The 17177-nt window shown below is 37.0% G+C and overlaps 1 protein-coding gene across 2 annotated transcripts in view; it reads right to left on the bottom strand.

Moving 5' to 3' along the window:
• Window positions 1-17177, bottom strand: part of cdkal1 (CDK5 regulatory subunit associated protein 1-like 1) — a 281503-nt gene that overhangs the window by 73334 nt on the left and 190992 nt on the right. For both annotated transcript variants that reach the window (XM_047361870.1, XM_047361871.1), the window contains exons 11-12: window positions 11523-11703; window positions 1141-1203 (exon numbers count right to left, since the gene is read on the bottom strand). In XM_047361870.1, coding sequence (XP_047217826.1) covers window positions 1141-1203; window positions 11523-11703 — 244 coding nt within the window. The remainder of the gene's footprint in view (window positions 1-1140; window positions 1204-11522; window positions 11704-17177) is intronic.

The following is a 17177-nucleotide window of genomic DNA, read 5'->3' as shown; positions in this document are numbered from 1 at the left end:
TGCACCAGCTAAGTGCCGACCGGGTACCTCCGATGCGGAAACTCTGGACACGCGGCTTCTACAAACTCGCACCGAGGAGCCACAGTCAAATTGGCCAGACTGACCTTGGTCATCATGTAAAATTATCTTGAGAATATCCAAGTGTTGTCTTGTAAATATGTAAAATTTATGTAGAAATGCCTGAGATTTTTGGTGGAAATTTACTCTTCTGTGACCACATCAATTTTTCCTTTGATCTACAATGGCACTAAAACTCCATTGTATAATTCAGAAAGAAAACTGCATAAAAGATTTTAAAAAATGGCTAAACCCAAGCTTTGTAGCACAACATCTAGTCTTAGCATCGAGGTTAGACTATTTAAAACATTTATGCTTCCCATTTTTCCTTTTCTCTACTTCGTGATCAGTTCATAAAATGTATCTTTTATACTACAGATCAGATAAATGGTTGACTGTGTAACTAAACCTTTTCTTTCAACTAAAAAAAAACTCCAAAATGTAGCTCTTTTTAGTAAATGTTTTTGTAAGGTACACCGCTATGATGACATCACTTTTTGATCCTCTTTCTGTAAGAACACAGCTCAAAAATGGTCTTTGCATATAAACTGCAGTCACGATAAAATGATCATGGGTAAAAACTTGGGAGGTTCTGTGTGTCGCCAGCTAGCACAGAAACCCAAACTCACAGATGCAGAAGTACACACATGTTGATTTAGATCAATCGCTGACTTCAGCCTTTCACAATGTAATCACTTGTGCTGTCCTTATCCACTACACTGTTGACAACAGATGGCTGTCTTGAGGAGACAAACAAACTCACTGCAACTATAAATGTGATGTAATGCTGGTGACAGTGACCTACAAAAGCTTTGCCTGGTTCTGTTAATGGCCTCTGGTCTACGTTAAGTGGTGCTAAAACACTTGAGGCTGTGCTCATCAAATAACAGATGGTGATCAGAAACTAACTGGCTGAAAAATAGAACATCCCAAATTTAGGAAAGTAGACTGAATGGTAAATAAACCTAAATTTATGTAGAAGCTTCCAAGTATTACTGACCACTCAAAGCGCTTTACAATAGAGCTAAGACACATCTGAGATAAAGAGAAGTTCCTTAAGTGCAAAAAGGTACCAGATCTTACCTTGTGGTCGTAGGGGTTGTAAGAATGGAAGAGTTCAGAGAGTTGTTTAGTCCTTTGCTTCTTCTGCAGGAAACAAAAAAAGTATTGTTAGTTTCAAAATAATTAAAACAGTTTTTATGATTACAGTTTAAAATAGATGTCCTTGATCACAACCACTATAAAGAAGAGATTGGCCATATCTGATCCAATATTGTCACTGGATCTAATTGACATTGTTTGTTTGCTAGAGCTGGTTGGTTCCTGAATCACTCGGATTAATGATTCAAATCTTCATACAGAATCAGGAATGGTGAGTCCAAGGGCTGCAATTACCCTGATGCTGTACTGCGGCTGGTTGCTGCTACAGACTGAAAACGGAGAAACTGCGGATTTCACCAGAAACATGCCGCACTCACATGAATTGGTCGGATCGCTTCATTGGAGCAGGTTAGCACACTTAATGGAAACACCACTCACTTGCACTTACTGTAAATACTGATACACTCAGTCAAATGGTGGTTCCATTTACACTGCAGATTTCTTAGGGAGATCTGTCATTTTCCTATCTGGAGAACATCTCCCTCAGGAACCAGAAGAAAAAAAAAAAAAACAGAAGTGATTGCCAATAAGAAATCAAATTAATATTTATTTTCAGTTCCTTTATCCTTTTTTCCCTGAGACCGTTTATAGTTATGTGTTTACTACAAGCTGTTAAGTACTTCAGTTTGCGCTTCCATGTTTCACCTTCTGCATTCCTTAAAAAATGATGGTGGTAAATGAACATTAGGATAATCAAGTTTGATATTTGTTATTCTATTCAGGATTGTCCATGTCCACACCTCAATGCATCAAAAAATTTATTTTACACCCAACCCCTACCAACCACTTAGCAGTTTAAAAGTATATGTTCAGTAAAAGAACAACTCATGGACTTTTTTGTGTTTTTTTCAATATCCTGAACAAATAATAAAACATCACTTTTGTTCGTGAATAATTGTGTAAATCAAACAGAAATTAAACTTTCGTCCCTGGATGAAGCGTTTTTTTTTTATCATTTTAATAATAAACAGCATAAGTTTTTATTATCTACCATTATGTTGTGAAGTTTGCTCCCCACCATTTATCCCTCTGTTTCTCAGTAGCTTGTATTTAGATTCAGCTTTTCTGCAGCTACAAAGACTATACATACAGGCCTGAGAGTATTGTTCAGAAGCTTATTATGTTATTATCAGTTTTGTTCATGGAAACCCAAATGAATATATGGGTAGAAATCGCATCCAGTAGCTGACAGTAATTATGTGGTTTGTTTATATAAGCATTAGGACAAAACACTAAACATTTGAGTGAAAGCGTCACGGTTTGTAAAATATTGGTCTTATTAGATACTCAAATTCAAAAGATGGGATCCGATTGGAACCCAGAAATCCTGCACTGAAGCAACTGTACTAAAAACAAAGTGTAGATAAACATGTATTGACATTTTTTTTTATATCTTGAATGCAAAACTTATTGGGCCACATTAGAAGCATTACCATGGCTTGCAGCTGTGCTTCTAATATTTCAATAAATCTATAGGAAAATACTGTATTTGTTTAACAACACTGGTTTACTGTAACTGGGAGAGCATGCATTTATTGTAATAGGATTCGTTGTCTCTAACCCAGATCTCTGCATACATCTTATTCAATATGCCTTCATACACTGGCATCATTATAGCTTGACAGACATATGCAGCCTGAGGATAGGTAAAGACATCATGATTCTTGCAATACAGACAAAGAGAGGGGGAAAAAATCCTCTTTCAAACTGCACTGTATCTGTGGTAAAGTGGACAATGATGGACAGAGACGTAAGCTTGATTTGACAGGCTGAGATGTTCCTAAATTAGAAAGATGAAGAATGCCAATAAGAAAATGTAGACAAGTGAAGAGAAATTCAAAAAACAAAATGTTGGAATGAAGGGTGATATTAATGTATCAGGTAAGAAGTGTTTTAATGGGGAACATACCTTTGAAATTGTATACTTCTCTCCCTCTACTGAGAACCGTGCTTCAATGAATCTCTCATTGCCTGTTGCTTTAATCTCCCTTCTTCCCATCTGTGTATCTCTTCACTTCTTTTGCTTCCCTGCGGTACATTTCTACTCATCTCTAACTCACACAAGGCTCCTCCGATCCACACAATCCTGTAATCATTGGCCTTGTCTTACTACCATCCACTCATTCTTGTTTTTGTATGATTCCCTCTTTCTTCTTCAGCCAGAAGGCCCTTCAAAATCTCCAAATCCTTTTTTTTTTTTAACTCATTTTCTTTTTACTTTCCTCATGTTCCTCAGAGCTTCCCCCCCCCCCCCCCCATTGCTTCTTTTGTTTTTTTCCAGAGGGCAAAAACTCACTAATCATTCAGTCTCCACTATCTTACACATCCTTCTCTTCACAAGTCTGTCCCTACACAATTTCTCTCAATCGCTCTCTTTTTTTTGCCAGGAGCACCTTGGATGAGAACAATCACTGCTCTTCAACAGCATTTTTTTCTCCTCCTGCGGTGCTTTCATCACTTCTTATAACTCTGGTTGCTGAGATAGAAAACTGCGTCTTGTGGACTCTGAGATAAATGTTATTACAGGTTAGGTTTTGTCATAACCTGATGATTGCCATCAGAATTTATTCAGTTGTATAGTGTACACATGCATACAAAATGTTTACACACAGATTAACATTAAAAAAAAAAAAAATTACAGCACTAAATAATTATCTTTTAGTGCAACACAGCTCTAATATCTAATGAAATTTCTTAAAGTGTAGGAGGGCTCTGTTTTATCTAATTTATTTTATACAACCATTAACTAATAACTAACCATTAACAATAATGCAAATAAAGCTGCCATAATATCAACAATTATTACCACTTTACAATCCACACATATTTGTTCCACTAAGATATTCACAACTGGTTCAGAACAATAAATCATGGCAGTGTAAGATCTCAGATAGACTGACAAGTCTATCTGAGACAAAGGATGCAAATCTTTGACCCCAATTATATGAACGTTTGGGACCTAGAGCCGATTGCCTTAGCCAAATGTAACTTTAGAAAAAGCACCACATTTGAAAAGCAGAGGGAAAATATAATTAATATAAACATGCGGGTAAACAGTATAGTAGTATAAAGTTTAAAATAAAATGTACAAAAGAAAGATTAGTGTATTACTGCTACTGAAGAGTGCATTGTATTTACCTAACACATGCCTTCTTATCTAGACTGCATCGTGAGCCGAGACTGTCTTCTGAATATAATCTTTCTTTAATATGATGCGAGGATGCTATGAATCAGAAAAAAGGCGGACCCAAGATTCAGCCAGACACAGTACTGAAAGTTTAAAAGGTTTATTCAGCCACAGGAAAATGTCACACAGGTAACACTCCTCACAGCTTCCAGGAATCCCTGCTTTTGTCTTGAGTGGAACTTGAAACCTCAGGGGAAAACCTCAGTGGGCGGCAGGCGGTGATCTCCACAGCACAGGTAAGAAGTGACTCCAGGCTGAATAATCCGAGGACTAGGCTGGTTCAATAATCCAAGGACAGAAACAGGGTCAACGATCGGAACAAGAGGCGTCAGGCAAGGGGCAGGCAGAGGCATAAATCCAAAAGCCAAGGCAAGGTCAAGAACAATGATCAGACAGGAAGGAACGCTGGATATCTACTCAAACGATGGCTTTCAAAAATCTTGCACCATCTGCTTGTCAAAGTCAGTATATATCAGGGAAGACACAGGTGCTTGGCATGCCACAGATTGCACTACACTGCAGCAGCCACCAGGTGCATCTAATCTGCTGACTGCAGCCAGGGAGACAGGATAGAACAGACGTGCCAGAATCATAACAGAGGAAAGTGTTTTAACAGTCAGGATAAAACAGGTTTACTGTAACACTGAGATATCAGCACAATGCTGAAGAGGGATTACTATGACAAGACTACAGTGTGCAAAAATTGAGATGTGACAAATGAACTGTAATTAAACATGGAGATCGTTATCTCCAGACACTGGTAGCCTCTGAACCCTAAGACCAGAAACTACAAATACCACCCAGTACAACATATATGCTTTAAATTATAGTTGTTTTCTTTGTTTCTGTGCACATGTTAGGATTTCAGGGATGTTTTGTGTTCTGTCTAAAGACTAAAATTCTGTCTTTTAATTAGTGCACTGCTTAAAAGCCATTTTATACATTGTTCTAAAAGGGTAGATGCAATATATTTTATGTTTCTGTCTGTGCTATTATGGCATCTTCTGTTGTTGTGCTGAGCGGGCAAGGTCTCGCATTCAAAGAGGGTTGAACTTTGAGGCACTAGATTATCCTTTGTTTTTGTTTAGCTTAAAGAAAAGATTGATATTCTATAGATTATTGGTGGCTTTCTACTAGAGCAGAACTGAAAAACAATCTGAAGGGCAGAAAATAGTCGAGCGTTCTGTGAGCAGCACATACTCCGTGCTCACTGTCCGCGGCTTCATAGTGAGAGTTCAGAGTGTATACATTTCCTATATTTCTGGTGACAAATGCCTATATTTCCCACACTTTTTGCCATGACCACGTCGGACGGGGAGGCCGAACTAATTCACAGTGTAGCTTTGGAAAAATATAAATAAAAAAAAGGTGGTGTTAAAGGCCAATAAACCAGACTAGGGACGAACAAGAGGAATCCACTTGTTTGTGCATGGCAGAGAGTGGCTGTGACGCTGCGCATACTCGAAACCGGCTGCTCAGAGCTGTGTGTCACATATAACACAGTTCGATGTGGAGACTTTTTCCCACCGAGAAGTTTATTATGCGGCACCGCGTACATGTATGCGGTCGTAAAAATTGAGCTTTGCACGGACATGTCCACTTTGAGTCCCGACGTCAAGTATGCCTGACCATGTTTTGCCCTTTAGTTTAATCAGAGTAGAAAAAGAAAAGAAGAAAAGAATAGGAAGGAAAGTCTAACTCACACTTTTATAAACATATAAAACAGTGCAATATTCTTGTCATCTGTTATGTCTTTATCTTCTAAGCAGCCAGATCTTTTGGTAATCTTCTAAAGTGACCTTGAGAAATACTGCTCAAAGTTTTTCTTTGGACATTGGTTGCTCTATTACATTTTAGGATATTATCTCACTATTTACTCTGATCTACAAATTATTCAGGTCTAAAATGACATTTTATTCAAGGTGTAGTATCTGTAGTCTGGTGTCAGCAGATAGAAAACAACTTTTAAACAAACAATGCATAATGCAGTACCATCGACAGGTAGGACAGGACAGAGAATGAGAGAAAAAGGCAGCGAACGTCTAAACAAAGAGCTTCAATGGTCTTTAGAAAATCTGCATAACAAGCACATGTCAATAAATTAGAATTTTATTTAAAAGTTCAGTTATATTACTAAGTCAATTTATTAAGAGAAACACATAATAGATTATTAACAGACTGATGTTGTCAAGCCTTCATCTCTGTTATGATAAAAATCCTGACATTCGAGATTAGAATATTACATCCAACCAATAAAAAAACATTCTGACTACAGAATTGTGAGCTCAAAACATCCTCATGAAAGTATGTTTTATACTTACTTCAACGATATTTTCAGAAAGTATTTTTAATCAGACAAACGAATCTCATCAGAAAGCATATTCTGATTTACTGGGACATACCTGTATAGATGAGTCTTTCTCCTTTTGGAGCCAAGTCTACAGAAATTAGGGATGTAAACTTTTTCTCAGTAGTGTCACAATTTAATAATAACTTTTTAAATAAATGTTACATGATATTGTACTTTTTGTTTATTTTTAACACTTATTTTCAGTCCCAGACAGAAACGTAATCATTGGCTTTTGATTTTAGGCCTATTTGACTACATTTAACCCAGAATTATCTTTTGGCCTGATAAGTGTCAGAGGGTTTTGACACATCAACAAAGCAAGAATACAATAATGCTTATGTCCGTGGCCAGGCAAAGATAAATGACAGCAAAGCCAGAAGATAGCGATACTAGGGGCTGGCCAGCTGTTTAACTTTGAAAGCTGCTGCTCTGGTGCCTCATGGGTAATGGAGTTCTTACCTAATTCCAACCTGGGGAAATTAAAAACATTGTCCCACAAGAGCAGCTAATCAACTATCACTTTTTTTTTTTGGTTCCCTCCTGCAGCTGCTACTTCTCTACACATCTATACCAAGAGACATCCAAATACACAGACACTCAGCATCCATTCACTAAGTCCATTTATCAAGGCTAAGTTCTGGTCCCTATGGGATGATTATGGAGATCCAAGCTAATAGCATTCGCATCCCTTTATTCTTAACATGCCCCCTTTTCTTCCTCCATCCCTGTGGTCTGCTATTTTCTCCATCTGCGTCTACTCTCCTGTGCATCCAATGTTTTCTCATACATCATTTATTATAGCAGGTAAGGGGGTAGACGCACAAAAAATACCAAACACCTGGACCCCATAACAGGTGGACAGTTTTTCTCGCTACCTCATTGGTGATGTTTTTAAATGTGTGTTTTGTGATGGGTAAACCACCTTACTATAACAAAAAAATGTTTTAGAGCACTGTAAAAAAAGTATATGCACTCTTACAAAATTTCTTGTTTTGATTTTTTGTCACACTGTGTTTTAAATGTAATATCCAACAAAGATAACCTTATAATAGATTAAGTTTTCAAAGGAAGGTTTTATTTATAAAAGACAAAAATCTATTTAAAGAACCTTAAACTTTGCTGCAGAGTGAGTTTGGATCACTCCTTTTTTGCAGAACTGTATTAATTAATCTACAATTAAGGGTTTTCAAGCACAAATAACCTGTTTAACGTCATGAATACTTTCATGAACACTTTGAATAGGCCAGCCAATTTTCCTAAAACAAATCCTCAAATTCTTTTTAGCAATTACAAGTTTATCAGCTTGTATCCTGAAGCAGCAAAGCAGCCCCAGATATCATGGTACCACCATCATGTTTGACAACTGTCCATATCATGTTCTTTTCTCTGAAATGCTGTGTATGTTACATGTCAGAGGAAAAAGTTACACTTTTTGTCTCACTTCTGTCTCATTTTGGAGATCAACAAAATGTTTTTTTTGAAAATTGAGAGACCAACACTTGTGTCAGTTTTTAGATGTTGATCTGAGTTCTTTTTAACCTCTTGGATGAGTCTTCAATAAACCTTTCTAGGCTGTCGGCAGTGACTCCTGGGAAGGTTCACCACTGTTCCATGTTTTCTTCATTTGTAGATCATGGCTCTAACTGTGGTTCGCAGGATTTCTATACCCTTAGAAATGACTTTGCAACCTCAAACTCCAGACTGCTAGATGTCAATGATGTTGCTCCCCATCTGTTCTCGAAATTCTTTATACTGATGCATGAAGTGTTGCTTTTTAAGGTTATTTAGTCAACTTCCATGTTGTGATAAACATTCTCCTAAAATGAGTTTTTAATTCTTCAAGTACTGAGTGTGTTTTTTCAAAAACCTTTGTAATTTATTGTAAGGATGAAATATCAGTTCTAAAAAAATTAACTAATTTAGTTTTAATTAGTTAGTTAGTTTTCTTTTACATGGTGAAATGCCCCAAACCAGAAAAGTAAACTTAAATAAATCTGATTAATTTTGCTGAACTTAACAGTGTAACTGGAAAAACACCATAAAATAAAACAGTCACTAATTGAGTGTAAGTCCCAAAAAGACTAGACATTCAGTGTGAAAATATTTTTTTTTCACAACCAAACTTAGCGATAAACTCACAACTTATTTGGCCACATATATGCTGAAAGCTCCTAGTCACTCCTAAATACTGCGCTAAGATTAAGCCTTTTATTTGTTATTCGCTGTTTTTTCTCATTTTTTCATACATCTTAACTGTAATGTTAATTTTTAGCCTTCCTTTTTTAGAGGTTCTGTCTTTTCTGTGCCTCTCTGCCTAGTCCATCTAGTTCTCCATCCCTCCCTCCTGTGGTTATTCAACACCATTGTGTTCCAGACAAACCATCTGGTGCACTTTATTAATGACTGACCCTACACGGTTTAGATGTCGCAAAAAAAAAACAGGTGCATGCTGATTGATGAAGTGAGGTTTTGTGCACTTTATCCACTGTAGCAGGTGTCCTGCAAACAGAAAAAAATACAGCACGTTTTTCTATGACTCTCTCACTTTTCAGCATTCTGAGTCTGGCGCAATATTCTCACAATTACAATCACTCACAAAAAACTGTTCTGGATGTGGAATCACTTTTTCTGTATTAAACTCAATGGATGGAAAATCTGCATCATTACTAATTGTCATTAGACTCAGCAAAATAAAGAACACCCTACATCAATGCTAAGCTAGGAAATATAATAAAAAAACATATTTTCTTTAATAGATCCTAAAATTCTGCAAATATATTCTCAGATTAAATGCAACCCACTTAATGCCTACACCTAAAGTGAAAAAAATGCAGCAGCCAGGTCCTGTCAAATGAACTTCATTACATGATCATAATCAAGTAGCAATGTCTTTGTAAAAGCAGATGCTGTGGAAATGTGCAGAGCTGGAGCATGTAGGTCTGTGTTAACATAAATAGAAAAAGCACCATCAACAATCTTTATTTACGCTGTCCATCAATTTGAAAAGGTTCATTGGGCCTTTTTCTAGCTATTCTGTGTTCAATATTCTAAAGGTGAGAAAGATCATTCACAAAAAAAAAAAACATTCAAGCTGCTAGTCTTCCCTGGTGTGAATGCTTCAGTATGTTCACCTTCAGGTCTGAAGACATTATGCTCAGAGAAATTGCAAAAGACCCAAGAGTAACATTACTGTCACTGCAGGGCTCAGTTAGCATGTTAGATGTTAAGGTTCAAGACAATACAATTAGAAAAGATGCTGTTTGTTAAAAGGTGACACCACTGTCAGCATTAAGACAGTCAGGGCTTCAGTACAAAATAATTTCATGATGTTCTAGTAATGCTTTGTGAGCTTCTATTCTAGAGTCAATAAAACCCACGGTATAGTTTTCCTGCCAAGTTAAACTCAGAGAAGTTGACATTTGTAAACAACAGCTGAAATTAATCTATCTGTGAGTTTAAATAGAAGTCAATCAACTACAGCAGGTCCTGGGTTGCTAGCTTCCTAAATTTGTACTCTAAGCTTTGTTAAACTTAGTATAAGATTTAAGCTTAGACTAACTTCTTGAGGCACTTCAGCACAGGATGCCGGATCACTTCCGGCTCCTTGCAACCCACCTTATTCAGGACCTGAATACATATGGTAAATTGCTCAGCACCTGTCTAGCGCTTTATCAGGTCCAAAGACTCCAAAGTGATTTACACTACAATCATCCACCCATTCATACACACATTCACACATTGACAGCTGTATGCTACATTGTAGCCACAGCTGTCCTGGGTCAGACTGGCAGAAGTGTAGCTACCATACAATCAGCACCACCAGGCCCTCTGACCACCATCAGCAGGCATGGCGGGTGATGCGTCTTGCCCAAGGACACAACAACTGAGACTGACGGAGCGGGGGTTTGAACCGCCAACAAAAATAGTATATAGTATAGTAATAGTAAGCAGGTTGTGTTGTACTTCTTGGGTTCCTGAAGCAACTGAAGAAGTAAAACCTTCCACATGAGCTTTTGGTCATCTTCTCCACTGCCATTATTCAGTCTATTCTGTGTTCAACTATCACTGTGTGGTTTGGTTCATTTGCAAAACAGGACATTTCCAGACTGCAACGAACAACTAGATCTGCAGAAAGGATCATCATGGCTGACATTCCCTCCATCCAGGACCTGCACTGGTATAGGATCAGGAAAAAGGCAGCTAACATCTCTGCAGACTCCACACATCCTGAACACAAACTGTTTTGACTCTTACCCTCAGGTCAGCACTACAGAGCACTATTTGCAAAAACCAGCCGCCACAGAAACAGTTTCTTCCCCTAGGCTGTCTGATAAACATAATAAACACCTTACAGCCAGAGTGGTCAGATACGCTGCTGTGAAACAAAAATAAGCATATTTGGACTATCACAACCTTGCTTTATTTTATCATTATAAAAAAACAAATGGCTGTACATACACACACATGTACATACTGCTCCTTTATCTTTATTTTATGTTCATCTAAAGTTTATATATTTGTAGTTAATGTTGGTAAGATGTGAGAGCCGGAAAGTCAAATTCTTTGTTTATGAACACAGAGTTGGCCAGTAAAGACAATTCTGATTCTAAGAGCTTTTCACAATGATTTTTAATCTTTTGCATTGATGAAAAGTGGCTTACCATGACCTATGTGACCATAAATCTACAGACAATTTAAAGAGCATTGTGCACCAATGTGGCCATATAATACCAGTCATTTCTGATATATTTTTATGTCTCCACTTACCACGTGTGCTGGGACTTGCTCCATCTTAGCAGCAGGTGTACCGGGTCTGGGGTAGAACTGGTTGATGAACAGACTGGGAAAATGATAGTGCTTCACAAGCTCTAAGGTGTCCTGGAAGTCCTCCTCAGTCTCACCAGGAAACCCGCAGATTATATCTGTAGCAATTGTTACCCCAGGTACTCTACAAGAAAGACAGAAACATTTGGTTGTTGTTGGGTAACAAAGTTTGAATGTGCCTTTAGGACCAGTTCAGTCAGTTAACACTCCTGGCCCATCACACTACTACAAAAAACTAATGTGGATGTATTTGTATAACTTGTTTAGTCACTTTTCAGTTAAAATGCAGTTTAAAGTTCAAAGACATTTTCTAACTGTTTCTAACATTTTCTAAACTGCACTTTAAAATAAGAAAAACTAACTTCTTGAGGCACTTCAGCACTTACAGGATGCTAATGCTTTTCCCCATGGATTCATTCAGCCAATCAAAATCTGATTAGCAACCTCCTGTGCAAATCACTACCTATAGATTATTGGCACAGGCCTGCTCATTCGATTAACTGTGGCCAGTAGGACAGCTTTGCAGGGAAGGGATTGATTTCCTGCATGTATATTGTTTGTAATGGCAGCAGTCAGAAGGTTGTAAAATAGCTTCAAAGCGATGGTATCACTATCTGTCAGGAAACAATCTTCCACTGGAGGACATTCTTGACCTTCAGAATAAAAAGAGAAGCCTTTCTTGCACACGTCAACATAGAGTCTGAATTATTAAGATAAGAATGCCAAAGGATTTTAATTGCTAGATATAAAGTACTAAATTAGCTAAACAATTACATAAGTAAATACATATTTTACAGGGTAGTTTTTTTTAAGGAGCTAGATATTTGCTGACTCTAACATCCTAAAGTCATAGCTGTAAAGGTATCCTAATTGAAACAATTGGAAATCATTCTCAATTCAAGCAAACCGAGCCATTGATTACACATTTTGTATACAAGCTACAGATGCAATACAATAGAAAAACAATCAAAGACTTTTAGTGTGGTTGCTTACATGAGACCATTCTACTACATAAAGCCAAGATGCTGTTAGTAATCAAAAAGTGACAAGTAGTTTGGATTTATCTCTATTCACACCTTTTTTTTCAGTGTTTTCTCATAAAAACAGAAAAATTACTCCTGGAAATGCTACAAGACAGACAACATTAAGCAAAAAAGCAAGGACACAAGAAATTGTTTCTCTCTTGTTAAAAATTAATAGGAACTCTAACAGACATAAAAACAAGTCATAAAAAAGTGTCTTCAACTGCACCACAAACCAAAAGATGGATCAGCAAAGACATCAAAAGCAAAACAAAAATTGGTAAAGACATTTTCTCTACCATAGACAACATGATGCATTTTTAATTGCATTAACTTCCTGCATCTGCAACCCTGTGATAACCTTTGACCTATTGATGAGTTTCAATTGGCTCATTGTCATTAATATTAACCAGTGGCTCCCAGGCAAAGACATCCTTGACCTTTTAGATGTACCTGATGGGTAAAAGAAAAGTCAAACTTCATAGATATAAAAAAGCAGAAAAACATGTTTATGGTGAAAAGGGAATACAAACATGATTATTGTTACAGCTATTTTTTAGGCTGGTCATTTGGTTGTTTTAAACCTCTGAGAATTTGACACAGAATGAATGGTTAGTCCCTTATCTTATTAGATAAACAAATGACTCTCTGGAGCCTGTAGGATTTGCAGTAAATAATTAACTGTGTACAGGAGAATGGAAACAATAAAACATTTTTCCAAGTGTCAATGTGTTTCCATTTGGATCGCTTCATTCAGAAGGTGCATTTAGCAAAGAGTTCAAAATATAGGCTCTACTAACAACAATACAGTTCCCTCCTACAGCTCCCCAGTAACTCTAGAGCATTCAGAACATTTCTAAAAACAAACATACCTCCAGACTGATGCAGACTTTCCAAAATCTGTCTTTTTTTCCTGGACATATTCAATTAAGCTCCAAGCCATTCATACTGTTAGCAGATTTAGATTTTATTTATTTTTATTTAACAAAAAAGGTTGTTTCTGTGAAATAAATGAGAAAAGGATCTCCCAAAAAGATACTAAAACAAGACTAAAGCAGAATCATAAAAAAAGAAATTTCTTTTTCTTTTTACATTTTAACAAAACCAAAAAAGATGTATACCCTTTTTAATAACTAACAGAAATACCTTAAATGGTATTTAATTAATCTAACCGCTCCTGTAATTTCTGAGAAGTATTTTGCAAGTTTCCAATGGACTTCTTCCCATCACCCGAATCTTTAGCTTCCTCCACAGGTTCTCTATCTCTTTTCCACCAGTTTCAGTTTTTAACCAGCGCTGGTTCTAGTGCCAGGTCTTAAGTGGTTCTGGTTTGCGTTTTCCACCAGTTCATGGAGACAATTTTAGTTTATTAACGCTGCTTTAAACAGTGAGTAGTGCTTGTGAACGTTCCGCAACTCCAGCAATTTCTGTTTCAAATTTGACAAATCAAACATGGCTGCACAACATTTTGACTGGGTGCTGATGGTTCTGTTTTCTTGCCCAGCTGTGAATGGGGCCTGGGGTGGCTCTGGTTCTTTGGTGCTAGCACACACACGCTTTCCTAAATTCCTCTTCCAGTCAGGTGATTAATGCCTCATGAGATCACAGAGGATTAATCTGTAAAGTAAAGCTGATTGATTAAGAAAAAGTATTTACCTTTCAGACTGATTTTAGTTTGATGTTTTGATACATAAATATAATTTAGGTAGTCATTATCAGTCCCCTACACCTAACATCTACAGTCTATAATTGTTTTTTAGGGAGCGGTGATACAAAAATACGGATAGGAAATGTATCTTATTTCATCATTGCAGGAGTACTAAAAAATTTACACAACTGTTGGAAAAAAACAGCACAATTCAGACCAGTGCTTCAAAATAAGTGAAGGAGCTTGAACAGAGAAATGAAGCAGAGGAGGGTGGTGTAAATTGACTTTTGTGGATTTTTCAAAGGCAGAAGGTGTGAAGGTTAAAAAAAAAGACGAAAGAAAAGAAACTTGTGCTCATACTGTCATTTTGACACCTCTGCCTCTCTCAGATCTAAGGGTGATAGAGGTGTGATGTGTGATACTAATGAATAAAAACCAGTGATACTTCCCTTGTTAAAAATAAAAGAAGAGAAACATATTTTGTTATTGGTTACCTCTGGAAAAATAGTGAGGAAAGGAAATATGATAGAAAGAAAAAATGAATCAAGACTACATATGACATTTCAGCTCAGCTTGCTTTTAATTAAATGCAGACGTGAGCAGATTTTACAAAAGCTAAACTAAGAAACTAAGATGAAACAACATGAAAATCTTTGCTGAAAGGAGATAAAAACACAACAGGATCAATTGAAGGAGGCATTATCAAGCATGGTCAGGCATGGGGAATGGGGTGATTGTTTAGCATTGAATGGTAAGAGATGTTGAAGATAGCCTTCTCTGCCAGTTAACATATGAAGAACAGTAGATGGGCATGTTGCTGCCAGAAGGACAGCCCAAATTGTTTGAGGCAGAAACACAGAGAGCTAAAAAACAAATACAAGAAACAAGTTAAACAAATGCTGATGATGAATGAAAGTTAAGCAAGTTTATAGGTAATAAGTCCCATTTGTTTAAAAGTTTAAAAATGTCAGGGTCCATAAAATGTTTCTTTTAAGGTCAGAGATTTCAACTTCTCTCCTTGAGTAGATTTCTTGCTTCTTTGTCATTATTTTTAACCATCTCTGAAAGTCCACTAAAGGACTGTTACTTTATGCTGCAAAGATATATTTCACTGTTTTGTGCTTGGTGATGGTAATTCAGAGCAGTGGTTCCTTCTCTTGGAATGACAAAAGGCATGTCCACCTAATCTCACCTTTAGGTATGCTTACTTCTGAGCACAAAAACTAAAAGAATACTTCACTAATTTATCATTTATTTATTGGTAATATGTTTTAAATAATTGTTTGTTTTTACAAAAATTCTGAACAAGATTTGGTCTGTGATCACACCACTGCCCAGAGACGTTTAAAGGAATTTGATGTTATCTTGACAAGGAGCCGAGGCAGAGAAAACAGAACAACCTAAAACTGCATGTTTGTTAGTCTGAAAACTGTAGCGTTTTGCCCTGGATCATCTTAAAGGCAGTTGAACCTCAATGAATCTAGAAGTGGTGAAAACAACTTGCTGACTTTCAAACCAAGCATCAGAACAGGGAAGAAGGATTTAGGTGACTTTGGTTGTGCGTTGTTGGTGCCAGACATGCTGGTGTGGGTACTTCAGAAACTGCTGATCTATGAAGTATGTTACTCCCAACACTCGTTGGAGATCTCAGGGAATCATCTGAAAAAAATAAAAATATCCAATCTGTTATAGTCCAAAATAGGACAATAACAGATTGGTTAATACCCAACTTTCATAGAGAAATGCACGATGTTACAAATCTCTAATCAACTCAAACTGGTTTCTTGAACGTGATCAGAGGTTTACTGTACTCCAGTGGCCTCCATATTACCAGACTGCAGTCCAACAGAGCAGCCTTCAATGTGGTAGAACAGGATAATCCCAGAATGGATGTGTAGCCAAATAATTTGCTGCTACCTCTGGATACTAACATGTCAACGTGGACCTTTTAAATCTGTGTTCAGTTCTGAACTGAAAGGGATTCCAACCCGGTACTAGCACTTTAAACCAAATAAAGTGACCAATAACTGTATATCATCACTGCAACAACAGCATGCACAGGATTAACACTGCAAAGCACTGCTTAAAATGTAATATTGTTGAATATTATAGTTGTCATAAATTCATGCTTTCTGTGTCAGTAGAAAGCTCAGTCTTTTGAATGGACCCTCGCAGCAAAAGATGCCAGAACCTGAGACAGATTATAGAGCCCAAGACACTATAGGTCAGACTGCAGAAATTGTAGATATAACGCAACTAAAGACATTTTAAGAATATTTAACAATTAAAGAGCAATCTGATGATTTTTCTCATGTGGTGCAGCTCTACCACAGAACAGGTTATGGTTATTGAGGAATTCACATTTTTCTGTATTTTTTACTCACAGAAAATATAATAATGAGTGTATTTTTATCCTTCTATAACTGCAGAGAGCACCCTTCTTTAACAATAGAGCAGTAAGGGACAATGTTAGCAATCTGGGAGTGCATTCATAAACACCAATTAACACAATTATTCCATCATCTGCCTCAATAGACTGAAACTGGTTTCATAAAACATATATTTTCATTCACCAAGGTCCAAACAGGTTTTAAACATCTGTAGCCTCTTAATCCTTTGGTCAAAACTTGTGAATGGCTCTTCGCAAAACAGAAGTCTATGAGTGGTCCTCGTGATGATGCAAAGGAGTGAAGAGTTTTACAGAGAAAGCCTTAAAAAATGAACATAAGGAGAACCAAACAAGAGCAGTTTGGTGATGTGCTTAGGAAGCTGTTGTGAGGAAAGATGGAACAAATAATTAAATACAATCTGGGAAGGTAAATATTTACTTATTCACATGTCAGAAAGAGAGCATACTATCCATCTGTGCTGCTGCTGCATGTTGGATGTGTCTTTTCTGAAATGAAAATGTGGAGTCTGCTGCAGCGT

This window comes from Girardinichthys multiradiatus, chromosome 3 (genome assembly GCF_021462225.1).
Source record: "Girardinichthys multiradiatus isolate DD_20200921_A chromosome 3, DD_fGirMul_XY1, whole genome shotgun sequence".
Lineage (NCBI taxonomy): Eukaryota > Metazoa > Chordata > Actinopteri > Cyprinodontiformes > Goodeidae > Girardinichthys > Girardinichthys multiradiatus.
The sequence above is the reverse complement of the archived record's forward strand: the minus strand, read 5'-3'. Positions and strand labels throughout refer to the sequence as shown.